This window comes from Xiphophorus maculatus, chromosome 20, assembly GCF_002775205.1.
Source record: "Xiphophorus maculatus strain JP 163 A chromosome 20, X_maculatus-5.0-male, whole genome shotgun sequence".
NCBI classification, from domain to species: domain Eukaryota; kingdom Metazoa; phylum Chordata; class Actinopteri; order Cyprinodontiformes; family Poeciliidae; genus Xiphophorus; species Xiphophorus maculatus.
In genome coordinates, this window is record NC_036462.1 from 25611696 (window position 1) to 25637075 (window position 25380).

The 25380-nt window shown below is 39.2% G+C and overlaps 1 protein-coding gene across 5 annotated transcripts in view; it reads left to right on the forward strand.

Moving 5' to 3' along the window:
- celf4 (CUGBP Elav-like family member 4) overlaps nucleotides 1-25380 on the forward strand; it is a 120328-nt gene that overhangs the window by 13677 nt on the left and 81271 nt on the right. For all 5 annotated transcript variants that reach the window (XM_023324878.1, XM_014468381.2, XM_023324876.1 and 2 more), the window contains exon 2: nucleotides 23533-23615. In XM_023324878.1, coding sequence (XP_023180646.1) covers nucleotides 23533-23615 — 83 coding nt within the window. The remainder of the gene's footprint in view (nucleotides 1-23532; nucleotides 23616-25380) is intronic.

Here is a 25380-nt window from a genome sequence, read left to right on the forward strand (position 1 = left end):
GAATCACATATTTAAACATATTTGCATTTTATATTCTTTGAAAGCTTTTTGTTGCAAAAGATTTCCCCAAAAATTTATTTAAGCCTGAATTCTGTGATAAGTATTTATGTTTATGTGAAGACATTGTCCTAATTTCCTGCCTCCAGAACCGCTTATATCACTCTTATCTTATTTTATTGAATTTAATAATATTCTTTTTGTTTAGTCTTTATTAGCAATTTGTGAAAATGTGCAATACACTCTTAAATATTCCACCAGTTTATTGTCCCATTTCTCCTCCTTTTAGAACTGAATATGGCATACATTTTCAATTTAATTGAGTGGATTCAGTTTAATTCTATTTTTGTTCTATTTATTTTAAAAGTGAAGCTTTTTTATTAACACTTTGTTCAGAAAATCCATAAAAAATGCACAATTCAGAGTATTATATAATATTATGTTTATATGTAGACTCTGTCTTATTTTTCCTTTTTTTAAAACTGTAATTAAATATCATTTTTTTATAGGTTTATTTTTCAAAAGGAAAACATCTTGCTGTCACTTTGTGCAGAACACCTAAAAATACACACTTTAAACTGTGGCACATGTTTATGGAAAGACATTGTTCTATATTCCTTTGTCCAATGCTGTGCTGAGCCCTGCATGTTTTTGCCTTCAGATATAACCATTCAAATCATGTTGGGATAACACTGAGGAAGAGAACATAAAGGCTTTATGCTGTCCTGCTGGTTGGTTAGCAGATAGACCAAAACATATCGCTGCAGAGGGAGATGGTGCAAGAGAGCGTAAAACGACAAGAAGCTCAAGACAGGCAGGGAGCAGGAGAGAAGGAAAGAGAATTACAGAGTTGCTGAAACAGGGATGATGTAAGAGAATGCATGAAAAGAGGCAAGGGGGATCCACGGAGGAGTGTTTGGGTGGGTGCTGCACACAAAGAGAGAGAGTATCAAGAGGCAGAGTGATATAAAAAAAGATAGAGCTGAGACAGTAAAGAGAGACTAAAAATGGAGGAAAGCGGAGATTGTCCAATGTCAGGTGCAGAGCGAGTCAAAGGAATTAAAGGGCGGTGGAAGAAGGGCTGAAAGGAAAGCACCGGGCGGAGATAGAAGTAGAAAGAGTGAGGGACTCCCAAAGACAGATGTCGCCGTCTCTGGCCCCAGCAGATTGATGGCTTCTGGCCCGCTTCCATGCCAAGCTCTGACCTCTCTGTCCTCTGTTGTAATTTATAGGCTGCGTTTTTCCAGATTTAAGCACCAATCTGTGGCCATCATGGCTCGAGAGGGAAGAATGACCTTCCGGAGATGGGAGCAGAATTAGACCCCCACGGCTCCCAGCTGCCCCGTGGGTAAATAAACAAGTGCCCTCCATATCTGACAACATGTTAATGGGACAGCTCTTACTTTACCCTTGTTATACTTGGGTTTACACATTTCTTCACATATCTTTGCTTTTTTCATGTCGTGTAGACGTAAATCTTGAGCTGCGGTTTAGCTGTGTTTGCATGTGGAAGTAAAGAAATCAAGAAGCTGATCTATTTCTACCTATAGGGACCAGATTTTTTTTTTAAATAAAACATCATTGATTGTTATAATTTAACTAGTTTACATGCATGTTATTTGGTTAATCCGTGGTAAATATTTTTGATTAATCAAACAAAATAGTCTTGACTATATTTGTGAAATTCTTTCACTTTACTTAGGTCATTTGCTCAGCTAATTTGTCCTCTTATGTTGAAGACAAAATATTTGAGTTAGATTCTGATTAAACTTTACTGAAACTACAATAAACTTTACAAATCTACTCTAACAAGGTGGCGTGTTAACATTTTCCCTTGCAAACGTAGCTAAGGTGGGCCGTTCATGACCGCCTCAGAGTTAAAAAGCTCACTTAGCGCCAAAGTTTGACATTAGCATTAATGCTATTGCTAAACTACCAAAACGTGAACATAATTTAAATTCTCCAACAAAGAAACTTTCTATGTCATAACTTTGACCATTCTAACCCATAACAGGGTGTATATGTTTATTCAAAACCCACTCTATATACTCATATTAAACTTACTGTGCTCTTCTGAACTCCACACGCAACCAATCCACGTTAGTGGCTCACTAAACCAATGTCTTTAGTCAACTTAATATCAAAAAGTTAAGTAAGAAGGCAGAATTTGTCACCAAAGTAAAGCAGTTACTTTCAAGTCATTACTGAAGACAATCAATTCAGGTTTAAATAATTTTAATAGCTAATCCTATTGTCTGTTTGTTTGCACTGTAGCCAATAATGAAAGCTTTTAACAACAAATGTTTACATGACATGGCTCAGCAGTGCATTTCTCCTTTGGTTCTCGTTATGCTAAGGTAACGAGAACAGAACTAAACATCATGGGTTTTTTTCTCACTTTGAAAATAAGTGTGTAACCAATTGCTATGTTGTCTACACATAATTTGTTGAGATAGACCTGATGTGTCATCAGGGAGCAACCACAGAAAGTCATCAGCAACTGTCCGGATTATTTTTGATAAAATAAAGGCTAAACCTACAGTACTGAGGTGAATTCAAAACTCCTTCTTGCTGATCTTAGACGCTGTAGTCCTCTGAGTAGCATCTATAAAGCTCGTCTTCAAGATAATGCAGGATCAGTTCCTCCCTTTATGAATGAGCAGGAAACCTTAAACTGTGTTGATTATGAAATAAAAATGTGTTGCTTATGCCTGAAGGCTCCAAAAAGGACTGAGTTGGCTGCGAAGCCGCCGGGTTCAGCCATTCCACAAATCATTATCTGGACAGAAAGTCTTCAGCAAATTATGTCAGACTTGCAATTTAATGGCTTCAGAGGTCTCTCCCAGTCTCATGCAGGTTTCCAGTGACACAGAGGTGATTAGTTTGGACCAGTAGTCGCAAAGCAGGAGATGGCAAGCAGGTCAAAATTGTACATACTCTGCTTTAGTTGGTGTGGAAAGATATCTCCATGTGCCTTGCAGCTGTCATTGTCTGTGTGGAAAATCCATCAACACCACAAAAACACAAAAACCCAGAAGCTATTTGGCATAAAAGCAAACAGAAGTTAATTTCCAAAAAAAAGAAACAATCTGTAGAAAATAGGAAAATAGCCTTAGCTTCATCCAATCAGTGCGCCACTTCAGTGAAGGATGTGCAGCCCTTTGTGGCTTTATTGGAGCGCTGATAAATATATGAACAAAATACTTAAAATAACTCGTCGTCATGGAGACTCGGTGACCTTAAGATGAAACTCTCTGCTGCAACTTGCTAACAGTGATGTTAAATCCTCCCATGCGTGGTGAAAGGAGAAAAGTTGGGTTTGTTTGTCGCAATTCTGACTGTTTGAAATATTTTAATTAACGCTCTGATTTTAGATATGACCAAGTTCAGGTGAGTAGGTATGGGATCCATAGCAGGACCTGGTTTACTGTTAAGACCATAACTCCTCAGTGAAAGCAGGATCTCTAGCAACTCTTTTAGTAGTTCATTGTTCTGTATTTAGCACTAAACTTGCTCATGGGAAGAAGGTTGCTAGAAGGTGAAGCTGTAAAGGAGTTGTGGAAATCTCTCTGAGATAGTTGGCTATGATTTACAGCACTTCAGGGGGAGCTCTTCAAAGCAGAAAAAGAGGAGCAAAGTTTAATTGCTTAGCAACCATAAAAACTATAACTTATTAGTTTAGATTTCTTTGCAAAAGTTGCATTGATGAAACGTGATCCCACCACAGAGACATCCATCCGTTATCTACAGCAGGTTATCCAGTCGAAATTGTCTGCAGCGCTCAGACATGACATGCCCTGAACAAGTCCCATAAGCAGTGAAAATATTGATAAACTGCAACTGTATTCATAATTATAACAGTTAATTAAACTTTGAAGATGCTCCTTTGCGTAACTGGTTCTTGCATAAATTTTTTAAATTCCTTTTTCATTAGTTAAAATTTTAAATATGGAAATTTTATAAATGTTTCAGGTGTGCGGCAAGAAAGGCTTAACTAGAACCTATGAATAAAAACATGTTATGGTTTATTTTGCAACTTAGAAATAAATCAGCTGTTCAGAACCGTTTCACGTTCTGTCATTTAGTGGTAGAAGATTTTTCCGGAGGCAGAACGTTTATACATTTCAGATGAACACGCAACTTTTGTTATGCTGCTTGTTACAGGCAAATGCCTGGATTCCTACAAGGAGTTCCTTTTTCCCATAGCTATTCTTGCCCTGATTAGTGTGCCACTGATACAAAATGTAAAAACTATCACTCCTATCTGCCTTTTCAGTGTCCCAATTTGTCCAAGAGGAAGCCAGGCTTTCGAAATGAGCCTGATAAAAGCGACTGCCAAGGGGAATGAATTTATATAATTATCTGTGGCTGGAGAGCCAACAAAGAGTTTGAAAATCAGCCGCATGCGCCAATGGCTTCGTTAGCCTGACAACAATAAAACAACCCCCCGGCCCAACTTTGCTGTCCGAAAATCATAGGTTTCTGTAAAGTCATTCACGGCAGGGAGTCCTGCAGCCCTTTGTAGTCCGACCGCAATGTGTTGAGGATTAAGCACCACTTAAGTCGCCGATGTTTACATGCTCATGCATTACTGTTGTGTTAGAGAATTATACGGCGATTTAAGAAACAGCTGATTGTTTTTTTCTCGGTATTACGCGCAGACACGTTAGAAAGGACGGATAACTGTGTTTACTTTGCATATGGAAATCCCTGAACGTCTTTCATCTGTCCTTCCTGTGGTGACTAGCGGTCCATGTTAGCTTTGCAAACATCTTAATTGTGTTAAATGGGGGAAAAAAGGTGGTGCTGGTGGTGGTGGAGGGTGGGGTGGGGAGGATTAAAAGCCATTAATGTGTGTTGGTTGCGGCTGTGCTATTCCCGGGATGGTGCTTTTGTTCACTTTGGCAAAGCAAAGGAGAGAGTTTCACCTTGAAACTCAATGCACGACAGAATTACCGTCACTGTGTCTACTTTTAAAAGATGCCGTCTCTCCGTTTCACTGTTTTATACACTGTCAGCCTCGCTTTGGTCGTTTTTGCATTTATTTTTGTGACTGCCTCACTCCATCCTTCTTACTCTCTGCTATGTGCCTGTCCATCACGCTCTTCCCTTTGTAGCCCCGTTTCTCTCTCTCTCTGTCTGTCTTTCTGTCTGTCTAAGCGTCAGATAATCTCACAGGGGGAGACTTTAGAGGACTCTCCATCTGTGTATAAATAGCTCTGGATGAATTATTGAGGGACCTAGGGTTGCTAATAATCCCGCAGGACCCATCTGACAATGACACAGAAGATGGAGAGAAAACAATTACGCAGGCTTTCTCCTTCAGAAAACAGGGGATGGGGTGGCGGAGGGGTGAGTGGGGTGGGGTAGAGGGGACTTGGTGGCCTCTGGGAGCCTCCTTGCGGGGCCCAACATCTTGGCTAATAAACCCAATTAAGTCTCTGGAATCAATTGGAGCCCCCCGGGGTGTCCTCTCCCTTCCTTCCCCTGACGGTGGGCAACAACAGGAAGTGTAATGATTCATGTTCCCCCTTCTGCATTTGGATCATCCTCTCATCTCCGTCTTGCAGGTTGGCAAGGCGGATGGGACAGGACAGGATGTCCGCTGAGGCAGGATAATAGGACAGGGAGAGGAAAGGAGAAGAGAGGCAAGTAGAGTGGAGAGGAACACAGAGGAATATTAATAGGAGTGTTTATCCTGTAAGTGTTTTACCAAGGGGACGGGACACGGGACCCCTCCCAGGGTGGAATAAAGGAACTCTATGCATCTACAGTATCTGTCTGTTTATCTGCAGAATGCTCATCTATTATTGGCAACTCTAGTGAAGAGCTTTGAAAAACACAAAAATGTTTATGGAGCCCTGGTGATGCCACTATTTAGTGCTGTTTTCTAAGAACAAGCATTGAATTGTGTTGTTTTTTGTTGTTTCACTGTGCGATATAGCAACATAAGCGTAAGCCCTTGTTTGACCTTGTTGGTCAAAATAATTGTTATTTTAAGTGTTTTAATTATTGCTCTCACTGCAGATAATGGAACGTTGATAAGAGTAACAATTTTTTGCAGCCAACTCAACAAGACAACAAACATCTGCCTGAAATGAACAACATGCTCTTTTGTCTTTCTTATCTTCAGGAGCGACTTAGAGGAGTAGGCTAATGTGACTTGTCATATTTAAACACATTAACTGCTAAGTTCAGAGATACTACATTCATGGTCTTTTTCATGAGATGTCAGAGAAAGCGACTGGACGTTTGTTCACCTGTATGGAGCATTGAGTTGTGTCTCTCCCACCAGTTGCTGCTCACTCCCAGCCAGCTGGCTTCAAGATGGCTGCTATGCTTTTACCCTTTTGCACAAGCAAGTCAAATCTGACGTTAGGAACGCTTAAACTTAATAAGTCAGAGTGGAAACGAATGGAGGCCCACTTATCACTGCGACTAAGGTAAAAGCCACTATTAAAACGAATGTGTGTAACATACTTTTACTTTAGTGTCAAAATCCAAATAAGAACAACTATGATATAATTAACATTAATATCCCTGTAGATATGTGTCTTTACTGTATTGCAGCAGTCAGATTATTTATTTTTTTTGCCTTACTGCAAAGAAAACAAGTAGACTAGCAACTTTTTAGCTTTAAAGTTTTGTATTAGACCAATAGATACTTAATTTATCCCCAAAACAGGGAGAAATTTGTTTGTCCCATCATAGCACACAACATTTAAAAGAAAAAAACACTGAAAAAGTCTTAAAGACACACAAATATCACTAAATGGATAGATAAAAATATAGTCAATATCTACCAATATCTGGACCTGTGATATTTGCTGACCAGTTGCTCTTGTACATGAGAATAGCCAAAGTAACTACTGAGACTTTTTAAACTACAATATTATTTTTAACAGAAATACGTCTAGGTCCTCTAACATCAGTAACCCAGATCATTTTTCCCAACTTTTCATAAAAAGTGTTTTTAGTATAAGGATCAGATCCTGTACATTTTGATGTAAAAATGTCCACCATCAATTTTCTTTAAACAATGAAATGAGTTATCATCCATAAATTGGCTAAAGGACTGACCTGGGAGGCAGCGGCGCAGACTTTGGGTTCATCTTCGGTGTCTTTCCACGCTTAATAATTCATGTCATGAGAAGCTAAATTCGGTCTCCCAAACATTTCCTGATAAAGTGGCTGAGGTAGGTAGGAGAGTGAGTAGATTGGTCTGACAGGATATTGGGACGTGGGTCAAGACATTTTTAATTCCTGCCCTGCCATCTGGGGAACCTTTAGGAAATGTGTGTGCATGTTCAGGATTTTTAGTTCCATGTGATACCAGACGTCCTGTTAGCGCCGTCTGAGTAAGTACTTTACCTTCTAGTGTCCCGTATAAGGCCTTCCTTTCTGTGTGTGGACACAAGCGTGTGTCTGCGTTCACTTGAGTTTTCTGTCCAGAGCCGTGAGGCAGTGGGGGCACAGTGGAGCGGAGGGCGAGTGGGGGGAGAGGGGTGTTGGGGAACAAAGGTGGGGTGGATGTCAGGGGGTGAGGGAGTGTCCTAATGATGCATTTTCTACTCCATTGATTCTGTGGTTCTGCTCTCCAGTAAATCCTTCACATGCAACACATTAAAGCTGGCCTTTTTTCCCCTCCTTCGCCAATCGATTAGGACAGCTTAGAGATGGCCACTCGTGGAGGCGGGGCCTGCGTTGAACGTGTTACCGCCTGCAGCTAACACCATTCATGGAGCCAGTTAATTTTTTCTCCATCTTGTCATGTCTATTATTTTTTGGATTATCCATTTCATGTGGTTATACCTGTCTTGACTGTACTGTGGAAGAAAATAACATCTTTTATTTTATTTTATTTTACTCCAAAGTTCCTTGTACTCTTTTAATAACGACGAACAAAGATATTTCATTAGTGCAGTTGAGCTATTCTCTTACCATTTTGAAACAATGGACTGAACAGTGCTCTTGATATTCCTTGATATTGCATCAACAAGCCACACCAGAAAGTGATAGCCAAAAAAAATAATTCCACTTTTGAAATCTTTTGAACTATATAGAGAAGAATAAAAAAATATTCAAATTCTCAAACGTGTTGAAGGAAGCATGATATGTTGGTGGTTTGCCAAACACCCTATGAGTGAAATTTCATCAGCTGACAGAAAAGGAAGGATCTTTAAATATACTGTTTTTCTACTTCCTCTTCAAAAAGGAAGTCTAATAACTTCCTTTTTGAAGTTCTATACATCAAAAAGTAGTGATATTATACTTGTCACAAAGCATATTGTCACCAACATTATTCTTTGTGATGGTTATTTATTACATCCAAATTTATAGTAGTACATTAGAAACATAAATGACATCATTATATCCTGCGCCTTTGTCGTGCTCATCTGTTTATTTTACTTCATTTCTTTTGCACACTTGAAGAACAATGTTTTAGCTTAAAAAGATGAAATCATTGCATTTGGTCCCACTTTACTGAAATGTCTCATTCAGAACCACATTGTGTAGCACTTCTATGACATACTGTAGATTCTTGCTTCCCTAAAGACAAGACCGGGGAATCAACTATTACAGAACAGTACAAGCAAATTCACCTCGTCTTTCAATACAATTTTAGTTTTTCTTCTCGCTGTTGAAATAACAACAGACTTGAAACCAGCATTGATTAGTTTCTGAATCAATTCTTGGATTTTTAAGATCTGCTTTCCGAGATGAAAAGAATGTTTAATGCGAGCGACTGAAGTTTTCTATTGTTCTCCCTTCACACACAAAGCACAACATCACTCTCTGAGCTCATGTTGGATGGTGAAAGAAAGGGCTTGTTCTTATTTAATCAGGGTCTATAGCTGCAAGTTAAACATTATAAATGATACAGGAGAAAGTTGCCCTGTTGTAGGAGACCTTGGCTATGTCCCCTAAAATAGCTTCTATCTTTTGCCTCTTTTCTCCGTGCTGAGTAATGATCTGAAAGGTGAGCAAAGGTGAAGGAGGTGTTAGTGGCTGGCCTGCTTTATTGAACTGCTGTTTATAGGAGCAACACTGAAAGGTCTGATCCAGTAGTAAGATGTGCCATCTTATTGTAAGTTTCCTTTATAATGAGTGCAAACCACTTAAGTTCTTAAAGAGGCAGTATTATGTGTTTTCTAAGAACACAGGGTGCTATTTTATAGCATTATCAAGTAACTATGTTCCTTTCAGTTGTTATAGAAATGCAACTAAGTCAAACATGACTTAAAAGAAATTTGACTTTGATATTTAACTTCCTGAAATTGGTCTTTCGTCTCTTTAAAAACTCTGAAACTCCACCTTCAGAAAGTCATCACAACATGGCTCCTCTATTAGCCCTCCAGCAACGTTTTCACCAGCGTCGCACTGAGAAGTTTCTCCTATAAAGACCTCAGAAGATGCACAGTATCACCAAGAGTTTGCTAATTGTTGCTGGCTAGTCTGAAGGAGCTGATTGAGAGATTTTCAAATGCTATTTTATGACCCTTTCAGCCACTGTTGCAGTTGTTTTGAGTTGTCATTTTGAGTCAAGCCAATTATTATCTTCCTGGTAAATAATGTTGAGGAACCACCACAGAGCTCACAGTTTGCAGCTCATGTTGAGAGTGGGACATGCAAAGGGTTTCTGGTCAAAGTAATTGTTTGATATGAGCAAAACAACTTCAGTTTAAGTGAACATGATTGTATTGATTTCTTACTTTGCCTTAGATGTGACACAGTTGCCACCGGCAGAATACTGTTGTCGCACTCCATGGCGCTAATGGGCATGTAAATAATCGCTGGCTTTGGTGGAAATAACCGTTCAATGCAAATGTGATGGCAATTTAAAGGTTACGATGTTTCTGAGATTGGAGTTAGCGTAGGATGATAGATGTCTGCTGTAGTCTTCCCCCTCTCATGGTAAAAGAAGATACCAAGAGAGCTATCAATAGCAGGTAAGACATTACCTGCTTTCTCTGCTGCTTTTTCTTGAGTCTATCGCTTTCCTGAAATTTGGTTGTAATATATTATGCTGCTGTGACGAGCTTTCCTCAAATATTATATCTAAAACATGTTTTGTATAGTCCAGATGTCCATATGTAAATATAACCGAGGAGCATTTAGGGAAACGTCAACCCCTGTCATGTATATGAAGTTTCTCAGTCACCTCTCATGTCCCTGTGTTTTGTGTGTGTTGGGATGAATGGTGTGAAATGCACAGCTCCGTTGGAGAGGTTTCACCATCTCTCCTTTCTTCTTTTTCCGGTCTTAATGATTACCTGACCCTCTTTTGCTGAAAGTTGCTCTCTATAAACTGCAGGGTTATTAGCTGAATTAATCAGAAACGGTCCCCACGCCTCTGCAGTCGTACACACTCCAACAATTTAATAGGCTTTGGTGAATTAATCTTCATTGTTGCAGACAGAGTGTCTGCATCATATCTTCTTTAATATATTCAACGGAGATATGCAATAGTGTGACGGGGCTGTAATTTATAATGTTTCGCCGCTTACAAAATATTGCAGCCACAATTTCACTAGTTTGGACCAACTAATGAGAAGCAAAATAAACTGTGTATCACTTTCAGAGTAACACCTTAAGCAATGTTATCCAGATAAAGATATCCTTTATTGTCTCCAACAATTGAAATTAGTCCTGGGCAACAGTGGTAAGTGTGGAAGCTAGCATTGTGGCAAACGCAATACATAGGAAAATAAAATAATTGTAGCTGCAGCATCAGCAGGTTACAGAAATAGTTGCATAAAGAATAAATAACATGGGACATTTTATCACATGGAATCAGTAAATAGTCATAATATGGGGTGGCTCAACAGCGTTGTGTTCAGGAGTTGAAATATAATCTGAAATCATCTTAAAGTCAGACTTTGAATGTTTTTCACCAACCAAGGAGAGCTGTGGTAATCAACCATTTTCACTTTGACTTTTCTTTTTTCATAATCCTCCCAAATGGAACTGGTAACTCGTTGTTTGAATGCAAATTATTATGTCACCAATACTAGGTAGATCGATCTAGAGTAGACCAACAGCAGCGGTTTTCCACGTTTCTCCTGGAGTATGGCTGTAGTATGACGTAACCTTTATATACATGTCTTATTTATTGACAGCTGTGCCATCCAAGTGGCTGAAGGCTAAAAGCCCCGATGAACTTTAGAGAAATTATGAAATTACAATTTGCAACTAACTTTTCTCTTTCAGTTTTACAGCTTTAAAAAGACCCACACCGAATTTCAGCAATCGAAAGTCTCATACGGAGAAAAGAAGCCACAGCAGTACAAGGGCAGCTGTATCATTCTTTAATCAGAAGCTCTTTTATTACAACCCTTATAAAAATATTCTTGTTCTGCTCTCAGTGGTACTCATTTTCATTACACAACCAAAAGACCAAAACGTATTATGTCTTTTCCCCAAACACAATAAGTCAAGAATTTTTATCTTTACTCCAACCCATTTCAACACTAAATTGAAGAGTTATCTAAGGTTTAACATTCACAAAAATCTAGGCAGAACATTCCTGTCTTAAGGTCAATCTTTAAAAGGGAGAGGAGGGGGAAAAAAAAGCATTCCTGTGTTTATTGAGCAAAGGGTGTCCTTGGTCAACCCTTTCAGGCGGAGATAAGTGTTAACAGAACCGAGGTGGAGGGAAACATGAGAATTTCTACTGACTGACTGAAATTGGACAGCCTCAAACAAAGTTTTATGGCAATGTTTTTGCGAGGCAGAGCTGCAGGACTTGTGCGGCAGAGCTCTTTTTAATGCTATTGACTCATTTCGGGCTCTTACCAAGATGTCCTGAAATATTTAAATGATCACTGGGAGTTGCGCCTCGTCTGTGGCGGGGAATAAAAGAAGAGGAAGAGGGAGCGAGAGGGTGGGGAGCTTTTTATGTCACTCTGTTACAATCCCTGAATTAATAGGCACAAGTTAATTAGAGAACTCTGTGCAATAACATTGTCCCACAAGTTTGGAGTCTTGGGTGGCATCAGGCAGTGCATGATGGTAAAAAAAAAAAAAAGCAATTCATGTGTCCAATAACGATGCAATTCATTTAAATGTAGTAGAGTGGTAATTAGTGTCAGAAGAGAATTGGAAGAGTAGAGGTTCCCGGTCCTGGACCAAAGCCGCTGCTGTGACAAAGGTCAGATCTGCAACAAGAGTTAAACATTGCATAATCAGTGTGATCATCAGACTTTATTTTACAGCTGCAGTGTGGGGAATCTTTTGTCTCACCCTGCTGCTGAATGTATGTATCTTTTATTTACAGTGAATGCGGTTGGCTTCCAGCAGCTCTTGGCAAATGTGTGCCTCCCTCACAGCATCGTTTAAGTATTACAGACAGTTTGAGACGGACTGGAGCAGTTAGCTGTTGGACTTTTTTCAATAAAGCTAATATGAATTAAAACCATGTTCAAACGCCAGGGTTTTGGGATGGGGGGCAGGGGTGAAAAAACGCAATCAAAAACAATTTCAAAACTTTTTTGGGGGGTACGACTTTATCAGCAGGGCGCATCTTGACTCGGAAGTATTTGCTCATTTTCCTTTGCAAAAATGCTGCGAGTGTATGTATCTCTTTTTGACTTTTCAAGCCGATTTTCAGGTTGACTCTGGTCTGTACTCCGACCAGGCTATTCCAAAACTTTAATGTTCTTCTGATGAACCAGTTATTTCCTTGACTTGGATTATTATTATTATTATTATTATTATTATTATTATTATTATTATTATTATTATTATTATTATTATTATTATTATTATTATTATTATTATATTTTTTTGCTTTTAGAAGTGATATGCTAAAAAATTAATTTCCTTTAAATTTGTTCTTTTCATCAGAAGGTTGAAAGAACTGCCTCCATTTATTCTTGGCCTCATTTCCAGCTGAGGACTAACAGCCTCAGAGCATGACGCAGACGCCACTGTGCTTCACCGTAACTGTGGCGTCATTATTATAGGGTGCAGCATTGTTGTTGTTGTTGTTTTTTTGCACATGAACACATGTTCATGGAATTATGGCTAAAAAGCTCAACCTTTGTTTTGTCTCTTTGTTGCAGATTTTCCCACATGTTTTATAAGACTTGAAATTATTTGGGCTCGGTTGTTTTTCTTTGTAAGAAAAGGCTTCACTCCACTCCATACCCCAGAATTATGAAGAATGCAGAATTGTTTTCACATGTACTCACAAGGAATTCCTTCTTTTGTGTTGCTGAAGACCTGTTATCTTCCTGACCTTTTCTTCTCATTTTCATTAATTTTGGAGGGATGTTTGATGGTGTATTTTTTTTTGTACCCTTCTCCTGAGTGATACCTTCTGACATCAAGATCCCTCTGATTGTATTGAACTTCCCTGCTGATGCTGGCGTTTGCAAGATTGGTGATTTTGATTGTGCTGTTAAAATTAATAACATTAATTGTTTCAGTTTTCTTATTTTTTATTCAATTGCACAGATTACTTCTTTGGTTTTTCAATTAAATTGTAATACGACAGGTCATATTGAAATTGTAAAAAGTTCCTAAATTATTTATTTTGATGTTGTTATTTCACGTCAAACATTTGCCACCTTTAACTGAGGTGCGTAGATGTTTTATATCCACCGCATATTTTGGTGATAACCACATTACTTTTTTTTTTAATTGAGGTCCTAATGAAACATGAAAAGCAAGTACTTCACAAAATATTATGACCTGCCTCCTTAATTATTTATCTCTTCAGAGGATGATTAAAATTACATTTACGAGTTTGATATAACAGAGCAGTGCATAAAAGTGCTAGTAACTATACATCTGTGCTTAATCGTTCTAAACAAAAAAATCAGTTAATGTCAATCGAGGGAGTATACATCCCAAGACAACTACAGGCTCTAATGCTTTAAGCCCCTTGGACACGAGGCGCCAATAAGGCGACAGTCATTCACTTTCAGTTCAATTGAATCCAATCGAAGACGCCGAGCGATGACTCGAGTCTTACAAGGACCTCCCAGCAAGCGAGATCAAGACTCAGCAATGTCACAGTAAGAAACAAGCAGAAAGGATGAATCACAGACAAAAAAAAAACTTGAAGGAAAAAAAGCTGAACATTTACTTTGAAAATAACAATATGAGTCGTGACCTATTTTAATGCGCAGTGGTTAAAAAAGGTTGGAAAAAATTATCCCACATGGCATCCTTAGGAAAGCTGAGCAGAAATGTGCAAGAAAAGTTTTGAATCCTTTTTTTTGTTTTGTTTTTGCAGCAGAATGATCTCACACGGATTCCTTTATTCTGGAGAAAGAAAATCCCACGTTGGGAAATTATTGTTTTTCACAAAGTCCCTGGTTGCATAACTGTCGGAACTCCATACAGTAAGCAACTTAAACAGCCCCGTTTTACCAATAAGGCAGCACTTCACCGTGTTCAGTAACATTTCTTAGGGTTGGATCACATAAAGATCAGATTCAAACATCCCTTTCATCATGATCTCTCTCTACTTTAGGGATCCCCGTCTCCCGTCCTCGAGAGTTACCATCCTGCAACTTTTAAATGCATCCAACACACCTGAATTAAATGAATGGCTCGTTACCAGTCCTCTGCAGAGCTGAATGACATCCTGATGAGGGAATTCAGCCATTTGATTCACTTGGGTACTCCTGCTCTGTATTGTCCTGGGTGCTAGTGTTCAGTAACTCTTGCAGATTTTCTGAGGGATTTAAATCTGGGCACTCAAATGCTCATGGATGAACGTTGACTTTGTGTATGTCTGTAATTCTGTAAATTCAAAAACTGTGGTTTGGATCATTGTGACGATGAAGACTATAAGTGTCAACTCATTTTCAGATTATTGCCAGGGAACACATAATTTTAATTAAAAATCTTCTGGTATTTCAGAAAACATCATAATGTCATGCATAAGATGCTGGTTGACATATTTAGGTTGAATTTGTTTGGAGGTTTTTTTTTTAATGCATCTTTACCAGTAGCACTATTTCACAAACATCCATTAAAAACTGTGATATGATGTGAAAGATATGATAACACACAGAGTACGAGAATCCATGCAGTTGGCAGAAATTGTAGAAAGAGAAAACTAGCTAGACTATGTTTTTATGATTCCTTGCAAAATCGCTTATGCCCTTTAATTTTTATTTTTTAGATTTTAAGTGGTGGCTCAACACAAAAAGCATAAAGGTAAAGTTGAAGAAAGAGGATGCATGGTTTTCAACATTTTTGGCAATATAAAATACGAAAAGTGTGGCTCGCAAATGCATCGAGCCGCACTTTAGTGACTCAGAGCTGCAGATGTAAGGCTTTTTGGGGATTTCTCTTCCAGGTTTCTACCATGGAGACTACAATCTTCTATTCATTCTAATTTGCAAAATAGCTCAGAGTCAGTCAGAGTGATTGATGAGAAACTGGTAAACAATTATTCATTAGGTTAAGTATTAATTGGATTTGGATCTGAATTTTGACAGAGTTAATTCCTCACATGATTTTTAAACAAAGGTTGGAATATCTTTATGTGACTCCCAACTAACTACAACTCAAATACAGTAACAGTATGGCTCGCAATATAGTATAATATAATATAATATAATATAATATAATATAATATAATATAATATAATATAATATAATATAATATAATATAATATAATATAATATAATATAATAGGAAAATCAAAGTCCAAAAGGTCTTTGATTTTCTGGTGTTTAATGTTTCTGTTGTTTAATGAGACAGTGTGTTAAAAAATACATTTTAAAAAAAGTTGAAAGTCTATGCACACTTTTTATTGCCGCTGGAAATTCGTAATATAAAAAGTTTTCCATAATCGACTTTTCAGAGAACTGCGGGAAAGGTCAGCTCATAAAGTCAAAATGTTCAGTAGTTAGCAAGGTCAGAGCTGAACGCGGTCCGGCACATCTGCCGTTTGAAAGAGGCCTGGTGACAGTTGGTGGATTTCTTTCTTCTTCCCCCACCAGAGTTATTCAGCCTCCACCGTTCCCTTGCTGCTTTTCTTTCATCTGCTCTCTTTCCCTTTCTCATATTTTTTTCTGTCTTTCACTCTTTTTCTACATCTCTCTCTCTTTCTCTCTCTCTCTCTCTGTGGGTGTGTGTCCCTTTAGGGTGTCTGCAGCAGTTGAGATAAGAAGCGAGTGTAGGACACAGGAGGATGGTGTTCACAGAAGCTAGGTGATCTTATCTGCTCCACCTCCCCCCTCCTCTCTACCCGAGCATCCCGTGCTGTTCTGCTTTTCCTCTCTGCTGTTCTTTTCCTCCTCTTTCTTTTTGCTCCTTTGCCCTTCCCACTCCCTCTCTCTCTCCCCCACCATCTCTTCCTCTTGTCTCAGACGCACATTCTCTCAGATCCCCTCTGCGCTACTGTTGATTTGAATTTGAAGTGATGGGAAACTAAATTGGCAGCATTGACAGCAGAAACAAACAGCTTATCTCTCTCTCCTGGGCCAATGCAGGCCTTAGTCAGATACTAGAGCCACTGCCAGCATCTGACTTGTGACAATGATGATAAATTGAACGTTTGTTGACTGTCACTTTTAATGCGTGCATATGTGGAAGTGTGTCAGCGCGTTGGACTCAGTGCCACGTGCATGTGCATTCTTTTCGGCTAATAGCTCTTTGTGAATCACCTTACTGGTGAAAAAAAGTGCTATTTTAGGCCTGTCAAGCTGTGTTATCTTTAGCATTATTTCTAGATTCAACCAGCAAGCCCCCAGGAACAAAGAAGCCTAAAGATACAACTTAAAATTGGCTCATTGCTAAGGTGTCAGTTTTGTGTAGCTGCACCGGCTCGTCCTTTGATGTAGGTGTTTCTTATGCTTGAATGATTCATAGATCACAGTTAAGTGGCTTACCAAATAAAACATGCATCAGTCTGAAAGCAGTCAGGTAAATGGACGACTGAAAAAAGGAGCTTATGTATAAAGGGAAAAAATAGAGGGAGACCTTCAGAAGACCTGCAGAATGAAAGGTGGCTCAATATCTTTGGCCGCTGCTGCATATCCAGCTGTACGACTTAAACCGAATATAATGCACATGGATCCATGGCAGACTTGTCATTAGCGGACTGTAGAACCGTGTCGCCTCGCCTCCTTTTTCAAGCACCTTTTTGCTGTGAAACCTCCTATAACTGCTGCTCTTAGAGCAAGATATTTACTTTCTTTTTTCACTGAAGGTTTGTTTCTAACCACCTGTTGTTTATTACAGAAGCAGACATTAAATCTGTATGTGCACATACAATCAGATGCTCTTTTCTGATGTGAGGTGGCTGTATATGAGCTGCATTCACCCGGATGGTTTGTGTTTAGTTGTTATCCCTAAGGATTAAAATATAAGTTACAATTAGGCGTCTCAATTTTGATGTTTTATTACTCTGAACAGAGATTCATCAGAAACACAGTAAGAGATTTGTTTGAACAATTTCAATCAAAATAATCAAAGTTGGGTTTTGTTTTCCTTTTTTGTCATTTTTTTTCTCAGATCAGTGTAATCTCAGACGGTTGCATGTTTTGCATGAAGACATGGTATTCCGAAGACATCGGGTATAGCAAGTTATTTCAGCTTTTCCATTTACTTCAGCCACTCCACATTTCCTTTTGAGTTCTGAAATCAACCAACCATTTTCATTCACACCACTGCTGCTCACTGGGTAGTTTCTCCTTTTCGGGTCATTTTCTATGAACTCAAGATATGGTTGTGCATGAAAACTTCAGTGGCTCAGCAGTTTCTGAAGTCCTGTCTCACACCAACAACCAAGTCTTTTTTTTTCTTTTTTTTTTAAGTCACCTAAATCCCTTCCTGTCTTCCTCACTCTGATGCTTGGCGTAATCTTCAACAATTTCTCTTGTTGATGCTTTGAGATGCTTTCAGTTGCTGTCATTAAATCGGCCGATTCACTCACTATTCGTCTTAGAGACAAGCAATTGAAACGATGTACCTAATAAAGTGGCCGTCGAGTTCGTATGTGTCTCTGCTGTGTTTCACTATAGATTTATTTGATGTTACTGAACTAAATATGTAATATTTGGCTTGAAGATGAGTCCCTGCGCTCACTGGTAGCAGACGTACTGAACTGCGTGATCGTATAAAATCATGCAGTTGCAATAATACTGGCAATATTACAGTGACAGCGTGAGGTGTGATAAAACCATGCTCTCCTCTTTTTCACATCTGTGCTTCTGACACTACATTATGTTTTCAAGTGGGGGCATTTACTGCTGCTTTATAAAAACAGAAATCAGATTTAAAACGCCACATTCGGGCACGATGCTGAATGTTAGGTGAATACATTAGCAGCAGAAATGCATTGTATAATATGTTTAGAAATTTTCGGTTGTCAGAACTGATTATGAAATGTGTTTACAGTGGGAAACACTATGGCAAAAGTGAAGCTACCAAGCTCTTGTCATATATATGTGTTATTTTGAAAGGATTGAAGGTGATGAAATTTACAGACTAGGAAGTGCACAATAATTCAGGCTCAGTGTAGTTGCACAGATTTTGTCACAGATTCATGTTTTGTTTTTTTCCACACTTCCTCGATGAGACTCAAGTCTTTGACTCTCTATTATTCTAAGTCAGTATTCGAAACCAGGGGCAACCATAGTGCTCCCCAGGAGGCATTTGCGACTTTGCAATTCAAAAATGATACAAATGTGGCCCAGCAGTTCCATTTGCATCAAAGGAGAGCTGTTTTTTTTTTTTTTATTAATTAGAGCAAAACTATTAATGATAAATTAGAATTACAATTATTCAAATATGAATTAGCCACATTTATTTTTCTTTTCATTTCAAAATAAATAGGGTCTAGTGACTTTTATTCAAAAGCAGACTTTGGTGCAACTAAGTCTGGTTTCAATTAATAAAAAATAATTTTTAAAAAAGCCTAAGTAATGCTTTTAATAAAAATGACCCAAATTCTAGTCTCGTGCTGGGTGTGTGTTTGTTTTTTGTTTTCCTTGTGGGGAGAAAACAGGTTTAGTTGAGCCCAAAAAAATGAGCAAAATGCTTTTTAAGTTGTGCATAAGCCGTAATATACACATTCCTTTCCCACAAATTATTTGTATTATATTTTTGGCCTGTGAATTCTGTTAACTTGACAAAAAGTTTGGACTCCAGTGCTCTAAACTGTTCCATTGAAGCTCTTGGCTACCCTGGGACACATCGGTTCGTTGTCTTGTTTGCCTCTGCTGCACGTCTGTTTCTGCTCAACTTGTTTTGTTTCAAACTTGTATTTAGTTTTCTTCATCTTCCCGGCAGTTCCAAGATGGCAGCAGAAAGCTTCCTCAATGCATAACGCCATGTTTCACAGTGGAACTGTGATCAGTGTCATGTGCGATGCACAGATCAGCTGTGTTCGTACTGGAATTAGATTACACACGGGTGTATTTTAATTACTGTTAGTTAATATCTTTTGTGGTTCTTGTGCTACCAGTGGCCTTTATTCATAAGCAGCTGGTAGGGAAGGAGGGCAGCTGGAGAGACGAGGAAGACATGCAGCAAATAGCCGGGGGTCAAATCAGGGGCAGCTACATTGAGGGCTGTAGCCTCTGCAAATGGTGCCCCAGTTATGTTGCACTCTTAGACAGTTTAGTGTACTGTATTTTATTACAGGGTGTCAGCGTAAAGGGGAAGATATTGTTTAAGTAATTAAAGACATGATTTTCCTCCTATTTCAGAGTTATTTGCTTCCTTTGATTTGTCTATTCAATTAAATCACAGTAACTAGACATGAAATTCAAATTCATCTTCCATCTTTTAAAGTGCAAATTCAGGTTAAATGAGTACAATCATTTAACCTGCTATGACTGGAATGATGGATTCGCTTCTTCTTTCCGTGTTGAATGTATCAGTTGCGCTGGGTGCCTGTGCCCCGAACATGTGAGTGAGTGTCAGGCACATGAATCAGAGGCTTTTGTGTGTGTGCTTCCTATGGGACGGCGCTAGCATGTAGCATTAACGCGACAGGCCCTGAGAGGACAAGAAGGTAGCAGAGCTGTCAGCGGCCAGCTCCCGCTTCGCCTAATGAGAGAGAGGGCCGTTAATTAAAAACACCAACAGGCAGAGCTCCCCGGTGTCCCACCATCAGGACGACCCGGGGTTAAAGACATGGAGCATGGAGGATGGCAGGCATGCTGCTCCCACATACAGTATGTAGTCCTAGACTTTTAACAATAAATAGCCAGGGGTATTCAGAAAGAACAAAGTGAAGCAGAAATGGGAAGAGCTATTAGAAGGCCTTGCTTTCTTTAAACTGCACTGTGTTTGTGTCTTTGGGGGGGGAAGAGGTCTATGATAATCGTCTAATGTTTAGCCCTTGATGTTTTCAGAGCAAACTGTGGTTCTTTTGTATCTTTGTGCTTGTGTTTGCTGCATGGCAGCAGGGTGTTTGCCGAAGCCTGCTTGCAGATATGTCTGGTTAAAGAAATGAAAAAAGAAGAATCTGTCAAAGCCTAGGCATGAGTTGTTCTTTTTTTTCCTGTAGTTTTAAGGTTGATGCTCCTTTATTCACTGAGAGATGTATTCCTTTGAAAAGCATCAAACTTGAAGACTTATCATATAGAAAGGCAACATGCTGATAGTCGTTTTTAGATATTTTAAAGAGTTTTCACCGTTTAGCGCAGTATGAGGTTTGTGACAAGATGGTGCATGCAATTGGGTTTAATAGAACGATACAAGCCTTTTGTCATGTACAGTGGAAGACTTTAGCAATACTTTAGGGGGACTCAAGGAAGCTTATGTGTTTTCACAAGCCAAATAAAGGCTTTGCAAAATGTCCTGATGTAATGTTTTTATGCTCGGCTAACACTAATTGGTCCTAGACGCCAGCATAGAATTGTCTAGTTAAGCCTTTCTAAGTATTCTAGATCTTGGAAACTGATGCATGAATCAGAAAAACTTTCAAATAGCCCGTTAGCTTAGCACCTACAGCAAGCTCCGACGTTGTCACCAACCTTAAAGTCGTCAGCATCAACGGTTAACCAGCTGCTGTGTTCTCGTAGTTTGCACAAATCATACGATCCCTGACTCTGTCGCCATTTCTTTTTCCAAGCCGTTACTGGAAATGTTGCCACACAAATGTTTAGCGTCTTTGCTGCAAGAACCACCTGTAGAGAGTGCTGCATGAGACGCAATCAGTAGAGTTATTTCTACAGGAATCACCCATCAGAAAATATACTTTTCCTAAATTACAGGCAGAAACTTGGTAAAGGCCTTGGACTGGCCTGACTGCCTCAATGAAACAATCCACTATGTCGGCATGAAACAAAAACATGAAAAATTTCACCACTTTAAATAAGCAGAATGTCATGTAAAAGTAGAGACTTTACTGTTTTTCCATTTATATCCCAAAGTATGTTTTATGGCATACTTGAGATGAATTACAGTGGCCCTGGTTCTTTCCGTTAGGAACTAGTGGTTTTAGACTAAAGTATACACTTTTTAAAGATATTATGGGATGTTCAGTTGTATGTGTTTGTGGCACACACACACACACACACACACACACACACACACACATATATATATATATATATATATATATATATATATATATATATATATATATATATATACTGCTCAAAAAAATAAAGGGAGCACTCAAATAACACATCCTAGATCAGAACGAAAGAAATATTCTCATTGAATACTTTGTTCTGTACAAAGTTCCATTTGCACAACAGCAGGTGAAATTGATTGTCAATCAGTGTTGCTTCCTAAGTGGACAGTTTGATTTCACAGAAGTTTGATTTACTTGGAGTTATATTGTGTTGTTTAAGTGTTCCCTTTATTTTTTTGAGCAGTATATATATATATATATATATATATATATATATATATATATATATATATATATATATACACTGTATATATATACTGTATTGTCATATAGATGATTTCATTTGAAAGGAAAAATTAAAATTGGTCAATAAGTCCAAAAACTTATTTTTGCTATTGTAGTAAAATATAATACGTTTTCCAGTCTGTAACATAGGAAAGTCCAAATGCAACAAATGGTAGTTCTTCCTGGAAATAATTTTCAAGGATCTAAATTTGCACAGCTGTGTGTCAAAACCGACGACTCAAATCCTTGGACGAAGTGGGCGAGTTTGAGGTTCACTCTTAGTAATGTTGGAGTTTTTTAGATAGAGAAAAAAAAAATATTTTCTACTGTTTATTTAGTCTAAGAGTAATACTATGTTAATTCCGACAATTTTGCAGTAATCTCACATTTCTTTTCTTTTGGAACCCAGAATATATTATGCTGCTCTTGTAGTTGTGAAAAGATATTAAATTTATTTTGAGTAAGTCTTTATTGACAGCAGTCAGGAAAAGTTGCGTCTGTAGATGACCAGCCAAATGAGAAGTCTTTGTTTATTGTCAACCCAACAGGGCAGCTGTAGAACCGCTTCCTTTCTTACTACAAAATAAGAGTCTCAAACATAAATACAACCTTAAAGCAGTCACCTTTTTACTGGTAGCTGATAATATTTAGCTTAGGTGCACATGTTGACAGCACGTTCTCACTTTCATGAGGAATATCACAGTGTTTTAATGTTTAACACCACTAGATTGGACTAAAATAGACTAAATTAATTAAGAGGACACGTTCTGCGGAGGGAAGTGGGGTTGGAGGGGTTAACAAGCTAAACACCTGCTGATACAACATGAACTGAAACTGTGTTGTAACACTTCTGCCTATTGTGCAGCAGCTTTTGTATGTGTTTTATTAAACTGTCAAACACATGAATCATTAGCCTTGATCTGCAGATTGACAGGTTGTCAGCTCCGACAGTCTCTGTCAGCGGGGCGGGGGAGATGGGCGGCGGCAGCGGCGAGGGAACGCTACACGTTCCCTGCGGCTTTGTCGTCTTTCGTGCCTCCTGCATCTCCATCTTCCTTCCACCCCCGCATGTCAACCCAGGTGCTAACAAAACCGAGGATTGTGGGTAGTCTCGGAGCATATGGAGCAGGGAGATGACGGAAAAATGGAGGGAGGAGCAGAGGAGGGGGCCTCGGAGAGAGCGAGGGAGAGAGAGGGAGAAGCTGTCAGGCTGTCTATCCCTGTCACAGCAGCCAGGAGGGTGCGATGGACAAATGGATAACTGCTATTTCAGACTGCCAGGGAGAAAGCTTCGTCAGATTAAAAGTGTCGATTCTGGCATGGGTGCTCTCACACAACAGAGCACACAAATTGTCACACAGTTTTTTTTTCTTCTTCTTTTGCTCCCATTTGTTCCACAGTAAAATGTGTGTGTGGGGGGGGGGGAAACAGCATTCTGTTTATTCAGTCATTAGATTGTAGTTCATTGTGCACAAAACACCCACAGACATATACAAAGTGAATTCCCTGTATGGACAGAGTTTCAGAGCTATGGCTGCAGGCTTTCTGTGGTGTGTGTGTGTCATATTTGAGTATTTCTTAATCACTGATACAGACTTTATTCTCTTTATGTTTCTGATGAGTTAAGGTAAAACATAACCATTTCTCTCTGCTTCTTCCTTTTGCTGTGTGTGTGTGTGTGTTTTTTTAGGCTGTGCCTTCCTCACCTACTGTGCCAGAGAGTCAGCCCTGAAAGCCCAGAATGCATTGCATGAGCAGAAGACCCTGCCAGGAGTAAGTCATACAACCAGAACGCAGCTACAGTCTGACACAAACACACACATTTTTTAAAAGAAAAAATGTCTTTAAAGCATGCAGTTCCTTATATTTATTTCAAATCCAGTTGGAATCTCCATCTTTTTCTGATTTGGGGGTTCACTATGAGGCAAATCTTAGCGAAGCCCATCTTTCCCTCCCATTTCTCACACCCATCCCCCCTTTCTCTCTCTCCCGCTCTCTTCATTTTGACAGTCACATACACACAAACCCATAGGGAGAAACCACAAAATATCACATCATACGCGTACTATTTATATCTCCCCCTCCAGTTTGTGTAAACGGGCATGCGCATGCGTGCGTGTGTGTGCGAGCGCCCGAGTGTGTGGGCCAAACGTCTGAGATAGACAGCGAGGGATGAAAACTGGGTGGGTGGATGGATGTGGGCTCTTTCTACACTTTACGTGCGTGCTCTGAATTCAGTCCACATTGGCGTACATTGTGAACGCACACTTGCGTCACGGCGGCGCTGTGGATGTTATTAGTCACATGTACAGTGCAGCTGCGTGCATGCCATGCTCTCTTGAATGTCTAGCTCTTATTCATACATGATATAAAGACCCAGTTCTGGTGCTGAGATGGAGGAGAAGCTCCAGTTCATTCATTAGAAGATTCTGTATGTGAGTTTCAGGGATCTTGTGCAATGTGAGCGTTTTCTTTAGTGCATAAATGATTATGGGGGGTGGGGGGGTATTTCACAGTTGCGTGTGTGTGTGTGCAAGTTTGTTCTTCCTTTCTTTTCTTTTTTAATTGCACACGCACACACCTGAATGCCTGCGTGGCGTGGCGTGGCTTGGCGCACGCGCCGGTGAGCGTTGGGAAGTTTTGATGCATTTCTGTCAGGCCCAGCTTGGTTTGCACTGTTCGTTTTTAATGACGCCTCCAGGGAAGCTGACAGTCGCCGTGTTGAGCGCGCAGCCTTTGATGTGAGTGATTATGACATCACAGACGTGCAGTCGAGAAGAGCGGAGGAGTGGGGATCCGTGCTCGGAGTTTTTTTTTTTTTTTTCCTTCTTCTTCTTTTACTTCCCAGTGGCATATTATTCCGAGAAAAGGGGAGGGAAGGAACAGAGACACATGGAAGGAGAGGAGGAGAGATTAAATATTTGGCCAAAACTAGAATGAGATTTTGTGTTCCTAAAAACTGTGCTCTGCCAATTTATTATCTTGCCAGGATTTGACATAACTATTTGTGGCACAAAAATAAACCTTTAAACATTCCGTCTGAACATATTTCACTGAAATACAGTGGCGCGCAAAAGTATTCACACCCTGTCAGCATATGTTGTCCTGCTGCGTTCACAAACTTTAATGTAATCTATCGGGATTTTATGTAATAGAATAACACAAAGCGTTATAAAAGGGTAACATAAAAGAAAAGCCAGTTATCTTACAAATAAAAGCTAATAGAAAATTACAGCTAAAAGTGCAGAACACCACTTCTGCACTATATAAAGACTGACATCTTTGCTGAATTTTTCTCAAATGTCTCGAGATCGATTAGAGTGAAGAGCACCTCACTGCCACTTATTCTTAATGATATTTAGGTCTGGACTTTGACTAGGCCCAAAGTTTTACTAGGGTATCCTAACACATAAATGAGCTTAAAACTATTCCACTGCCAGGAATTTGTAGCTTGTCTACTATGAAGGAAAGCATTCCCACAGCATGTTGCTTCCACCACTATGTTACACTGCAGTCATGATGTTCTCATGTGACTTGT